The sequence below is a fragment of the Oryctolagus cuniculus genome, chromosome 4 (assembly GCF_051225735.1).
Source record: "Oryctolagus cuniculus isolate XC-2025 breed Fujian yellow rabbit chromosome 4, ASM5122573v1, whole genome shotgun sequence".
Classification (NCBI taxonomy): Eukaryota; Metazoa; Chordata; class Mammalia; order Lagomorpha; family Leporidae; genus Oryctolagus; species Oryctolagus cuniculus.
In genome coordinates, this window is record NC_142870.1 from 169,688,090 (window position 1) to 169,701,574 (window position 13,485).

At 50.6% G+C, this 13,485-nt stretch overlaps 1 protein-coding gene across 1 annotated transcript in view; it reads left to right on the plus strand.

Moving 5' to 3' along the window:
- The first annotated feature begins 641 nt into the window (after positions 1–641).
- Positions 642–13,485, plus strand: part of FBXL2 (F-box and leucine rich repeat protein 2) — a 95,662-nt gene continuing 82,818 nt past the window's right edge. Inside the window, exon 1 of the mRNA XM_089331255.1 lies at positions 642–875. Coding sequence (XP_089187381.1) covers positions 753–875 — 123 coding nt within the window. The 5' untranslated portion in view covers positions 642–752. The remainder of the gene's footprint in view (positions 876–13,485) is intronic.

The following is a 13,485-nucleotide window of genomic DNA, read 5'->3' on the forward strand; positions in this document are numbered from 1 at the left end:
CCCTGCACCCACATGGGAGATCCAGGTGAACCTCCTGGCTCCTGACTACGGGTGGGCGCAACTCCAGCAGTTGTGGCCGTTTGGGGAGTGAACCAGTGGATGGAAGACCTCTGTTTCTGTCTCTACCTTTCTCTCTCTGTAACGCTGCCTTTCAAATAAATGAACGCATCCTTTAAAAAGAGAAAGCAAGAAACCTGGATCATGAGGTTTATTTGGGCCATATTAAATCTGTGATGCCCCTGGACATTCAGGAGGAGAGACGACAGGTGGTCGAATCTGTTCCTTCTTCATAATGAGCTGGGCTCCAGGATCAAGTTCTGCTCAACCATATTAAAATCACCCAACAAATTACTTAATAAATCAAAAGCAGTGCATCAGTGCTGTTCCAGAAATGCGCATGCAAAGGCAAAAATTTTAGCAGAAAAAATGCAGATTATAAAACAGCACATGGTAGGTCTCCGCTTCTAAGAACACGTATTTTGCTGGAAGCTTGGAAGCAGGTAGACTGGAATACAATGGGTACCTCAAACCCTGGTTTTAGAGCGACCTTTGTCATCCTTGAAATTGGTAATTCCATGCATCATGCCTCACTTGCGCAATAGCGCCTTCATCAGGAAGATGCACCCAAGTCTGGGTCCCTCGGCACGCGGTGCGTGCGGGTCATCCGACAGGTGCAGGAGGCACCAGCGGCGAAGCCCCGAGGCCCCGCCCCCGCGGGCCCGCCCCGCGCGTCACGTGCCCGCCGGCCGCCAATGGCCGGCTCCGAGCTCACCTTGGGGCCGGGGCGGGGCGCGCAGCTGGCGTCACCAGGACAACGGGCGTCGCCGGCGCCGCGGGACTCGGGCTGTGGGCGCGCTCGCGGCTCTTCGGCCATGGTGAGTCCGGGCCGGCGTGGGGCTGCCCGCCTCGAACTTACGCGCCCTGGGCCGGGCGTTCGCGTGGCTGCCCGCTAGGGTCAGGCGGGCGGCGCCGGGGTCGTGCAGAGGCCGGGCCGGGCTGGGCAGCGCTGGGCGGGGCTGGGCGGGGCTGGGCTGGGCTGGACCTGGCTGGGCAGCGCTGGGCAGGTCTGGGCAGGGCTGGGCAGGCTGGGCAGGGCTGGGCTGGGCTGGGCTGGGCAGCGCTGGGCAGGGCTGGGCCGGGCTGGACCTGGCTGGGCAGCGCTGGGCAGCGCTGGGCAGGGCTGGGCAGGCTGGGCAGGGCTGGGCCGGACTGGAATGGCTGGGCAGACTGGGCAGGCTGGGCAGGGCTGGGCAGCGCTGGGCCGGACTGGACCTGGCTGGACAGCGCTGGGCAGGCTGGGCAGGGCTTGGCAGGGCTGGGCCGGGCTGGGCAGCACTGGGCAGGGCTGGGCCGGACTGGACCTGGCTGGGCAGCTCTGGGCAGCGCTGGGCAGGCTGGGCAGCGCTGGGCAGCGCTGGGCAGGGCTGGGCAGCGCTGGGCGGGCCCTGGGAGGGGCGGCCGGGGGCTTCCGAACGCCCTTCGGCGCTGGGGTGACCGCAGCCTGCCGCTGGGCGTGTGGGTCGCAGCCGGGACCCCTAGGCAGCAGCCTGGGATGCTGTGAGCCTGCTTGTCCCCCCAGAGAACCTGAGAAACCTCCCTGGGAGGGTGTGGTTTTTAAAATAATAAATCTATGAATATGGTGCACGTTCCTAGTTACAGTATTGCGGGCTGTGTGCTTACTGCCTTGTTTGCGATTTTAGGTGGCACACAACATGTGTTTCAGATTCATCATTTGATTGTCTTAGCAGGTGCAAATTTAAATTCATGATTTCAGCGACCTCCCTCTCCCCCTATTTTTAAAATGAGGGGCATTAAAACTGCAGGCCCCCCCCCCCCGAGTGCAGCGCCCTCACTAAGATTTGATTGTTCTATAATGAGTACATTGTAAATGTCTTCAGAAATCACATTTGGGCTGGCGCCGCGGCTCACTAGGCTAATCCTCCACCTTGTGGCGCCGGCACACCGGGTTCTAGTCCCGGTTGGGGCGCCGGATTCTGTCCCGGTTGCCCCTCTTCCAGGCCAGCTCTCTGCTGTGGCCTGGGAGTGCAGTGGAGGATGGCCCAAGTGCTTGGGCCCTGCACCTGCATGGGAGACCAGGAGAAGCACCTGGCTCCTGGCTTCGGATCAGCGCAGCGTGCCGGCCGCAGCGGCCATTGGAGGGTGAACCAACGGCACAGGAAGACCTTTCTCTCTGTCTCTCTCTCTCACTGTCCACTCTGCCTGTCAAAAAAAAAAAAAAAAAAAAAAGAAATCACCACATTTGTTCAGTAAATGTGGGAAGCTGTGGGCATGCCACCCGCCCGCCCCCCCCCCCCCCTTCAGGTAGTGTTTAAAACCTGCCTGGGAGACCTGGGGGAGGGCTCAGGCAGCTGCTAGCAAAGGCATGATTTCTGCAGGGGGCTCCAAAGGGACGGAGCTGGCCTGGGGCTTGGGCGCACACCCTTGAAATGGAATACTGGGGCTTGTGGGCTCACTGGTCCGGAATAGGGGTGTGGCTCATTTTAAGAAACAGGTGTTGTGTGTGTGTTCTACACCCAGAGTAATTCAATGGAGACGGGCTCATCTGCAGGGCTTAGTGGACGTGCTGATGAGATGAGAGCGCTGGGTGCTTCCCCCTGTGGCTGTTGCCTTCTGGAGAGAAAAGCGCCCACTGGGAGCCCTGGCTGGCTCTGTTTTCCCTAAGTAAGGAGACAGGTGGTGGTGAGAGAAGTTGGATTGTCTGGGTCTCACTGACCCTGGAGAAAGACTCCCAGGTGTGGGCTGTGGATACAGCAGGAAGAGACCACCACCCACAGCGACCAGGACTGTCTTTGTGTGTATTTATTTTTATTTATTTATTTATTTATTTTTTTGACAGGCAGAGTGGACAGTGAGAGAGAGAGAGAAAGGTCTTCCTGTGCCGTTGGTTCACCCTCCAATGGCTGCCGCGGCTGGCGCGCTGTGGCCGGCGCACCGCGCCGATCCGAAGGCAGGAGCCAGGTACTTATCCTGGTCTCCCATGGGGTGCAGGGCCCAAGCACCTGGGCCATCCTCCACTGCCCTCCCGGGCCACAGCAGAGAGCTGGCCTGGAAGAGGGGCAACCGGGACAGAATCCGGCGACGGGACTAGAACCCCGTGTGCCGGCGCCATAGGCGGAGGATTAGCCTAGTGAGCCGCGGCGCCGGCTCTTTGTGTGTATTTGTAATTCTGAGTTGCGTTGGAGGAGCTGGGAAGAGTTTGAGAGTGAACTTGGTGAGAGCATCGCTATGCTCAGCGTGGCAGCTTTCTACCAGTGAAACGCCCGTGGGTAGATCAAGCGGAAAGGACGTGTGCCCAGGCGAGAGTTTTCCCAGCCGTCTGAAGTCTCATTCCTCCCTCCGCCCTTTTGTCTTCTCCACCCCTTCCGCTCTGAGTTTGGCCTGTCCTGTGATGGGGGTGTTGTGGGCGCTTGTGCACTAGTGGTTGCTTTTTACGTCTTTGAGCATTAGCCTTGGCTTCAGAGGCGTGGTGGGGGCGCATGTGTGTCTGTGTCTGGGGGAGGAGGAGGAGACTGCCTACGTAGCCCTAAATCTGTATTCAGCATCACATTGCACTTCATTAAATGCTTGAATCTCAGCATACAACTTGAGCAGTTAAACTTGCATATTAATGTTGGAACTCTGCCTTGACTGTTTCTCAATGAAAACTGCTTCAGTGAGCCATTTGCTGCTGCTGCTGTTACACAGCTGACACTCACTGTGTGCGTTCCTTGTGACAGTGACACTGAGAAAGGTAACATTTCTCCTTTTTTTTTTTTTTTTTTTTTTTTTTGGACAGGCAGAGTGGACAGTGAGAGAAAGAGACAGAGAGAAAAGTCTTCCTTTTGCTGTTGGTTCACCCTCCAATGGCTGCTGTGGCCGGCACGCTGTGGCCAGCTGCGGCCAGCTGATCCGAAGGCAGGAGCCAGGTGCTTCTTCTGGTCTCCCATGGGGTACAGGGCCCAAGTACTTGGGCCATCCTCCACTGCACTCCCTGGCCACAGGAGAGAGCTGGCCTGGAAGAGGGGCAACTGGGACAGAATCCAGCGCCCCAACCGGGACTAGAACCCGGTGTGCCGGCGCTGCAGGCGGAGGATTAGCCTAGTGAGCCGTGGCGCCGGCCACATTTCTCCATTTTAGGGATGAGGAACTGACCCAGCTTACTGATCAGTCTTCAAAACAAGACAGTTTATCTCAGCTCCTCCTTATATAATTACTGGATTGTACGGAAATATACAGTGTGTCATTAAACATTTCCCAGTACGTGCATGTGTGCCATAGGTATGTTAGGGTATTCGTTTCCTTATTTGGACTTTAAGGTTTTGAACAGTTATGAATGGCTTGCATTTTGTTGTTCCTGGCATTGGGTTAGGTGCCACAGAACAGCGGGCGTGCCTGGCTTTCTCTCCCCTTCTTTTTTCCTTCCTCTCTTTTGCAGAGAGGGGATGAAAAAGAATTAATGAAAACACAGGCGGTGAGATCAGGTTCATCCTCCTGGCGGAAGTGGCGTTGAGAGTTTGGTGTTCGGCGTTTGCTTTGTGAATCCCCACGACCAGTGTTTCGCACAGAGGCCCCTAGATATGGCATCGAAACAGTGTTTTCACCTGGGGCCAGTGTTGTGGGAAGCCTGCATCCCGGGTTGAAGTGCGAGTCGGAGCTGCCCTGTTTTTGACCTGTCGCCCTCCTAATGTATCCTGGGATACAGGCTTGTCCTGCGAGGCCCGCCCTGTCGGGGTGGGGGCGCCGGCGTTCCTCGACAAGAAGCACTGGGGACGAGTTTCGGGAACGTGTTCGATTAGTAACAATCAAGCACAAGCTTTTTAAGGGCAGGCAGAGGGGGCGTGGCTAGTTCAGGGCAACGCTAATTCTAGAGGATAAAGCCCATGTTGGCGCCACTGTGCTTCTCCAGTCAGCTGGAATGTCACATCGCCTTCCAGGTGGCCCTTAAGGGTCTGGGCCACGCCTGGGAGCTGTTTACCTGATGGACTGTTGCAAGGCCCTGCAACAGGAAGGGGGGTGGGGTGGGGGAAGTGTGCCTGGGGCCCCTGCCGCCTGCCAGCAGTCAGGTCCTGGGGAAGCATGGTGTGCCATGCCCTCTGAACCTTCTGTGTGGGCCAGGCAGGCGGCCTCCCAGCCAGGCACAGCATCACCCACACTGGGAGGCAATGGATGGCGTGTGCCTGGGTCTGAGGCCTCCCCAGCTTCCAGTCCAGCTTCCTGCTGGTGCAGTAGATGATGGCTTAAGTGCCTGGGTCCCTGCCACTCTTGTGGGAGACCCGGGTGGAGTTTCCTGCTCCTGGCTTTGATCTGGTCAGCCTCAGCTATTGTGGGAATTTGGGAAGTGAGCTGAGCTGGCAGGTGGAAGATCTGTCTCTCCTCTTCCTGTAACTCTGCCTTTCAAATAAATCTTTTAAAAATTCTTTCATTTTTATACACATTTATCCAAAAAGTTAGAGACTGCTGAAAGCAGGAAAAATAACAGTTTAAGGAGTTGGGTACCCAAAAGGTATTCAAAAAGTTCATGGAGTATAGGTGTCATGAAAAAACTACATAGGCTGGCGCCTCGGCTCACTAGGCTAATTCTCCACCTGCGGTACCGGCACCCTGGGTTCTAGTCCCGGTGGGGCACTGGATTCTGTCCCGGTTGCCCCTCTTCCAGGCCAGCTCTCTGCTGTGGCCAGGGAGTGCAGTGGAGGATGGCCCAAGTGCTTGGGCCCTGCACCCCATGGGAGACCAGGAGAAGTACCTGGCTCCTGGCTTCGGATCAGGGCAGCGCTGGCCGTAGCTGAAGGAAGACCTTTCTCTCTGTCTCTCTCTCTCACTGTGTCCACTCTGCCTGTCAGAAAAACAGAAACAAACAAACAAAAAAACTACATGGATTTCAAAATGTTTTTGTACCAAATAAACTTAATTTCATTTTCTGTAAGCTTTTTTTTTTTTTTTTTAATTTAATTACCTGAAAGGCAGAGTTAGAGAGGTAGAGACAGAGAGAGAGAGGTCTTCCATCTGCTGGTTTACTCCCCCAGTGACTGCAACAGCCGGGGTTAGGCAAGGCTGGAGCCAGGAGCTTCCTCCTGGGTCTTACTCGTGGATGCAGGGGCCCAAGCACTGGGTCATTTTCTGCTGTTTTCCCAGGTGCATCAGCAGAGAGCTGGATCAGAAGTGGAGCAGCTGGGACTCAAACCGGCGTCCATATGCGATGCTGACGCTGCAGGTTGGGGCTTTAACCTGCTGCGCCACAGCACTGGCCCCTCTGTAAGCTTTGTGAAGTACCGTTATATAAGAAGAGACATGACAAAGTGCACTGCAGGAAGTGAAGTGAAGTTAGATTGTGGTAAGTTTAAAAGGTACTCCAATCACTAGAGTATATGTTAAACTAAACAGGTAAACCGTGAGGTTGATTACTGAAATAAATAGTCTATAACAGTTATAAAAAGAAGTCACGAGAACAGGACAGAGAAAGAACAAATGGATCAAGTAGAAAATGAATATAAACAGGATAGACTCTTGGGGCTAGAATTGGGGCATGGCCGCACCTGTGACACTGGCATCCCTGGCTGCTCCACTTCTGATCGAACTCCCTGCTAATGCACCTGGGAAAGCAGAAGATGATGGCCCAAGTGCTTGGGCCCCTGCACCCACATGGGAGACCTGGGTGGAGTTCAGGCTCCTGTCTTTAGCCTGAACTATCCCTGGCCATTGTGACCATTTGGGGAGTGAACCAGTAGATGGATGATATTCTCTCTAGCTCTGCCTTTCAAATAAGGCAGACTGGTAGACTTTAAACCGAGCAGGAACATTCGGTACAGTGGTTAATATGCTGCTTGGGTTGTCCACGGTCCCACATTTCAGTGCCTGAATTTGAGTCTCGGCTCCACTTCTGACTCCAGCTTCCTGCTATTGCACACCCTGGGAGGCAACAGATGATAGCTCAGGTACACGGTTCCCTGCTGCCCATGTGGGAGACCTGGTCCTAGTTACAGGCTCCGGCTTTAGCCTAAACCAGCCCTGGCTGTTGGAGAGAGTGAAAAAGCAGATAGGAGATAAGTGTTCTCTCTCTCTTCCAAATAAATGAAAATAAAAACTTGAAAACACCAACGATCAGTAATTACACTAAATGTAAATAGACCATATACTCAAAAGGTAGCAGTTGTCAGACTGGATAAAAACAGCATGGTCCAACTGCATGCCTTCTGTAAGAAACACTATGTGGTTATGTATCGAACAGTGATGGTGATGGGACTATAGGAGGCGGTCTCATCAGTGTGAGTATCATGAAGTATACTTCCACAAACTAGGATGGCCATGACAGCACTACACAATATAATCTCATAGCGACCTTTGACCAAAGCATCATTATGTGGTGCATGACTATGTATGTGGAGACACAGATTGAGAATAAAAGAATGAAAAAGACGTACCATGCAAAAAGCATACGAAAGCTGACGTGGAGACGGCGCTGTGGTGTAGTAGGCTAAGCCTCCACCTGCAGTGCTGGCATCCCACACGGGCGCTGGCTGGTGTCCCGGCTGCTCCTCTGCTGATTGGCTCTCTGCTGTGGCCTGGGAAAGCTGCGGAGCATGGCACAAGTCCCTGGGCCCCTGCACCTGTGTGGAAGACCCAGAAGAAGCTCCTGGCTTCAGATCGGCCCAGCCTCAGCTGTTGCGGCCATTTAGGGAGTGAACCAGCAGATGAAGACCTCTCCCTGTCTTTCCCTTTCTCTGTAACTCTGCCTGTCAAATAAATAAAATCTTTTTTTTTTTTTTTGACAGGCAGAGTGGACAGTGAGAGAGAGAGAGAGAGAAAGGTCTTCCCTTGCCGTTGGTTGACCCTCCAATGGCCGCTGCGGCCGGCGCGCTGCGGCCGGCGCGCTGCAGCCGGCGCACCGCGCTGATCCGATGGCAGGAGCCAGGTGCTTCTCCTGGTCTCCCATGGGGTGCAGGGCCCAAGCACTTGGGCCATCCTCCATGGCCCAAGCTGGCCTGGAAGAGGGACAACTGGGACAGAATCCGGCGCCCTGACCGGGACTAGAACCCGGTGTGCCGGCGCCTCAAGGCGGAGGATTAGCCTAGTAAGCTTAAAGCTGATGTTGCTATATTAACATTTGTCAAAATAGAATTTAAGACAAGGATCATTTCTACAGAGAAAGAAAAATGATTTGTAATTATCAAAAGGTCAATTCATTTAAAATGCATAAAAATCCTAAATATATATACCTCATTACAAAGCTGCAAAACATGCAAGGCCAAAAATATGACCGAACCTGAAAGAAAACCATAATCATGGTTGAATATAGTAACACTTTTCTTACTCTTTGTTCTCACAGATTTAAACAAAAACGTGGCAGGGGCAGTACTGTGGTGCAGTGGGTTAAAGCCCCAGCCTGCGACATCAGCATCCCATATGGGTGCCAGTTCGAGTCCCGGTTGCTCCACTTCTGATGCAGCTCTCTGCTATGGCCTGGAAAAGCAGTGGAAGATGGCCCAAGTCCTTGGGTCCCTGCACCCATGTGGGAGACCCAGAAGAAGCTCCTGGTTTTGGATCAGCCGTTGCAGCCATTTGGGGAGTGAACCAGTAGATGGAAGACCTCTGTCTCTGTTTCTACCTCTCTCTGTAACTTTCAAATAAATAAATCTTTAAAAAATGAAAAATTATTAAAGAGTGGCAGAATTAAGTTATTCCTTATCAGTAATCACTATAGATGCAAAAAAGATTAAGGCCATTTAGAATACAGACTGTCATGGTGGATAAAAAACAAACAAAAACCATATCTGGGTGCTGGCTCTATAGTATGGTAGGCTAAGTCTTTGCCTGTGGCACCAGCATCCCATATGGGTGCCAGTTTGTGTCCCAGCTACTCCCCTTCCAATCCAGCTCTCTGCTATAGCCTGGGAAAGCAGTAGAAGATGGCCCAAGTCCTTGGGCCCTTGCACTCATGTGAGAGACCCAGAAGAAGTTCCTGGCTTCAGATTGGCTCAGCTCTGGCCATTGTGCTCATTTGGGGAGTGAATCAACAGATGGAAAATCTTTTATGTCTCTCACTATGTAATTATGCCTCTCAAATAAATAGAATCTTTTTATATTTTTAAAAGATTTATTTATTTGTAAGTCAGAGTTAGAAGGAGAGGCAGAGGGAGAGAGGGAGGGAGGGAGAGAGATGGAGGCCATCCATCCGTTGGTTCACTCCCCAGTTGGCCGTAATGGCTGGAGCTGTGCTGATCCAAAGACAGGAGCCAGGAGCTTCTTCTGGGGCTTCCACTTGGGTGCAGGGGCTCAAGGCCTTGGGCCATCTTCCACTGCTTTCCCAGGCCACTGCAGAGAACAGGATCAGAAGTGGAGCTGGGTCTTAAATTGGTGCCCATATGGGATGCTAGCACTGCAGGCGGTGGCTTTACATGCTATGTCACAGCGTTGTCCCCAGTAAAACCTTTTTTAAAAAATTTATTTGACAGAGTTACAGAAAGAGGTAGACAGAGGGAGATCTTCCATCTGCTGGTTCACTCTCCAAATGGCTGCAATGGCCAGAGTTGAGCCTATCCGAAGCCAGGAACTTCCTCCAGGTCTCCCACATGGGTGCAGGGGCCCAAGGACTTGGACCATCTTCCATTGCTTTCCCGGGCTATGGCAGAGAGCTGGATCAGAAGTGGAGCAGCTGAGACTCGAACTGGCCCCCATATGGGATGCTGGTAGTGCAGGCTGGGGCTTTAATCTGCTGCACCACAGTGCCAGCCCCTAAAAATCTTAAAAACAAACACCCCATGCCTGATCCAATTATGTGCTATCAAAGACTTTCAGATACAAATACAGATTGAAAGTGGGCTGTACTATATATGAGACACTGTAGACGAAGTTAAAAATTGTCACATGAGGTGAAGGCAGTGGCTTTACCTGCTGTGCCACAGCATTGGCTCCAAAGACTTATTTTCAATTAATTTTATACACATATATTAAGAGTTCAATTAATAGTCTGAAAAAAACGTCCTCAATAGTTGAGACAAGGGCTGTTCAAAGTCATTGCATCTCTGTCAATTTCACTTCTATAGATTAATTTTTAGATGCTGCATTAGTCATCACAGATCAGGAAGAATGCACACTACTTGTCCTTTTGGGACTGGCTTATTTCACTAAGTATGATGCTTTCCAGTTTCGTGCATTTTGTTGTAATCAGGACTTGATTTCATAATCACAACTTCAGGAACCTGGTCATTCTTCCCACTGTACCTGCCCTCCCACCCCTTTTCCTCCTCCCTCTCCTGTTAGCATTCTGATTTTTTACTAAGATCTGTTGTCAATTAACTTTATATACATAAGGGGCTGGCACTGTGGCAAAATAGGTGAATCTTTTTTTTTTTTTTTTTGACAGAGTGGACAGAGAGAGAGAAAGGTCTTCCTTTTCCATTGGTTGACCCCCCAATGGCTGCTGCGGCCGGCGCACCGCGCTGATCCGAAGCCAGGAGCCAGGTGCTTCTCCTGGTCTCCCGTGGGGTGCAGGGCCCAAGCACTTGGGCCATCCTCCACTGCACTCCCTGGCCACAGCAGAGAGCTGGCCTGGAAGAGGGGCAACCGGGACAGAATCCAGCGCTCCGACTGGAACTAGAACCCGGTGTGCCGGCGCCGCAAGGTGGAGGATTAGCCTATTGAGCCGCGGCGCCGGCCGATTTCTGTCTTGGTTATTGGCCTGTTTAGGTTTTCTGTTAAAGGCTCAATTTAGATAGGTTGTATGTGTCCAGCAATCTATCCATTTATTCTAGGCTTCTGGTTTGTTGGCATGCAGCTCTTCGTAGTAATTTCTGATGATTCTTTCTATTTCTGTGGTATCTGTTACATTTCCTTTTTCATTTCTAATTTTATTGATTTGGGTCTTCTCCCTCCTTTTTTTTGGTTAGTTGGGCCAATGGTGTGTTAATTTTGTTTATTTTTTCAAAAAGCTGCTCTTCATATCATGGTTATTTTGTATTTTTTGATTCAATTTTGTTGATTTCTCTAATTTTAATTATTTCTCTTCTAGATTTGGGTTTGGTTTGCTGTTTTCTAGGTCCTTGAGATGCGTTGATTTCTCATTTACTTGGTGCCTTTCCAATTTCTTGATGTTGGCACCAATTGCTAAAACTTTCCTCTGAACACTGCTTTTGCTGTATCCCATAAGTTTTGATATGTTGTGTTGTCATCTTCATTTGTTTCCTGAATTTTTTGACTTCTCTTGAAGATGACTCATTGTTCCTTCAGGAGCATGTTGTTCAGTCTCCAAGTGTTTGCATATGTTCTAGAGATTCTTGAGTTGTTGATTTCCAGCTGTCGCTCCCCGACTCGCGGAGGAACGACACCGGACCCTGCGCTGTTCTCTTTCCCCGGCCCTTCCTGGGTTTGCTGCCGCTCCCCGCCCCCCCCCCCCCCGCCTCCGCAGAGGGGCGGCACACCGCTGGCTGGCTCTCTCAGGGGTTGCTCAGGTGTTCCTCCTGCATGTTGTCTCTCTCCTCCTTTATGGTCCTCTTCCACCAATCCCAACTCTGCTGGCGTTCTCTCCCCACGCGCTGAGCACGCTGCTCTCCTCCAATCAGGGGCAGGATCAGCTCCTGAAGCTTGTTAGTCGAATTGGTGAGGCAGCTGTGTGGAAGTTGTTTACTCCCTCTCAGCGCCATGTTGTGGGGGCCGGGCCCTGCTCCCCGCACTAGCTTAATTCCAATGAGATCAGAGAAGATGCTTGGTATGATTTCGATTTTTTTGGAATTGGCTCAGACTTGCTTTATGGCCTAGCATGTGGTCAATCCTAGAGTAAGTTGCATGCACTGTGAGATAAATGTGTGTCCTGTGACTGTAGGATGGAAAGTTCTGTAGATACCTGTTAGGTCCATTTATTCTGTGGTGTTGATTAACTCTGTTGTTTCCTTGCTGATTTTCTGTCTGGTTCATCTGTCCTTTGCTGAAAATTGGGGTGTTGAAGTTCAGTTCCCTATTACTATTGTATTGGAGTCCATGTCTCCTTTTAGATCCCTTAACATTTCTTTTAAATAACCAGGTGCCCTATAATTAGGTATATATACGTTTATAATAATCACAACCTCCTGTTGAATTAATCCCTTAATCATAGTCTTCCTTGTCTCAACAGTTTTTATATTAAAGTCTATTTTTTCTGATATTAGGATGGCTACACCAGCTCTTTTTTGGTTTCTGATAGCATGGAATATCTTTTTACATCATTTTACTTTCAGTCTGTGTGCATCTTTGTTGTTGAGATGTGTTTCTTGTAAACAGAAAATAGATGGATTCTGTTTTTTCATCCATTCAGCCAGTGTGTGTCTTTTTACTGGAGATTTGAGGCCACTTCCATTCTAGGTGACTCTTGATAAGTAACAACTTGGCCCTGCCATTTTTCCATAAGTAGCCCTATTCTTTACTTTTGATTTTATATTTTTAAGTAGATATTTTCTTTTAAATCTTTTTTTTTTATTTGACAGGTAGAGTTAGAGACAGAGACAGAGAGAAAGGTCTTCCTTCTGTTGGTTCACTCCCCTAATGGCCACTACGGCTGGTGCTGCACTGATCCGAAACCAGGAGCCAGGTGCTTCTTCCTGGTCTCCCACGGGGTGCAGGGCCCAAGCACTTGGGCCATCCTCCACTGCACTCCCGGGCCACAGCAGAGAGCTGGACTGGAAGAGGAGCAACCGGGACTAGAACCCAGCTTCCATATGGTACGCCAGCACCGCAGGCGGAGGCCACTGCATTGGCCCCGATTTTGTTTGTATTTTTACTGGGAGGTTTTCTGTGTTCACTGTCTTCTGTAGTAGATGAACATGTTTCTGTGTAAAGCACATCCTAAAGCGTGTTTTGTAAGTCTGGTTGAGTGGTGACGAGTTCTTTCCACTTCTGTTTGTCATGGAAGGTCTTTATTTCACCTTCATTCATCAATGAGAGCTTTGCAGGGTACAGTATTCTGAGTTGACAGTTTTTTGCACTTAAGAGTTGGAATATAGCGCTCCATTCTCTCCTAGCCTGAGTGTTTTTGATGTGAGTCTAAGTGGAGATCCTCTGAAAGTAATCTGGCGTTTCTCTTGGGCACACTTTAGACTCTGACTACAATGCGTCATAGTGTAGATCTTTTCTGGTCATGTGTATTAGGCGTTCTATGTGCTTCTTGTACTTAGATTTCCCTTTTTTTCTCCAAATTAGGCAGGTTTTCTGTAATTATTTCACTAAAAAGGCCTTCTAATCCATTCTCTCTTTCCATGCCTTCAAGAACTCCTAAAACCTGTATATTGGGTCTTTTTATAGTAGTTATAGTATTTTACAGTCAGACAAAAAACAAGAAGAAGTAATTAGAAAATTAATAAAGACTGCTGGAGATCTACAGGATACTGTCAAACGACCCAAATGAGCCTGCACAGCTGATACATATGTCCACAGTGGCACCTGCTGTCTCTCGGCTTGTTACAGGATGCTGTTGCAGGGTTGTTGGGGAGAGAAACATGCCCCCCTTTTGTCTCTGTAGTT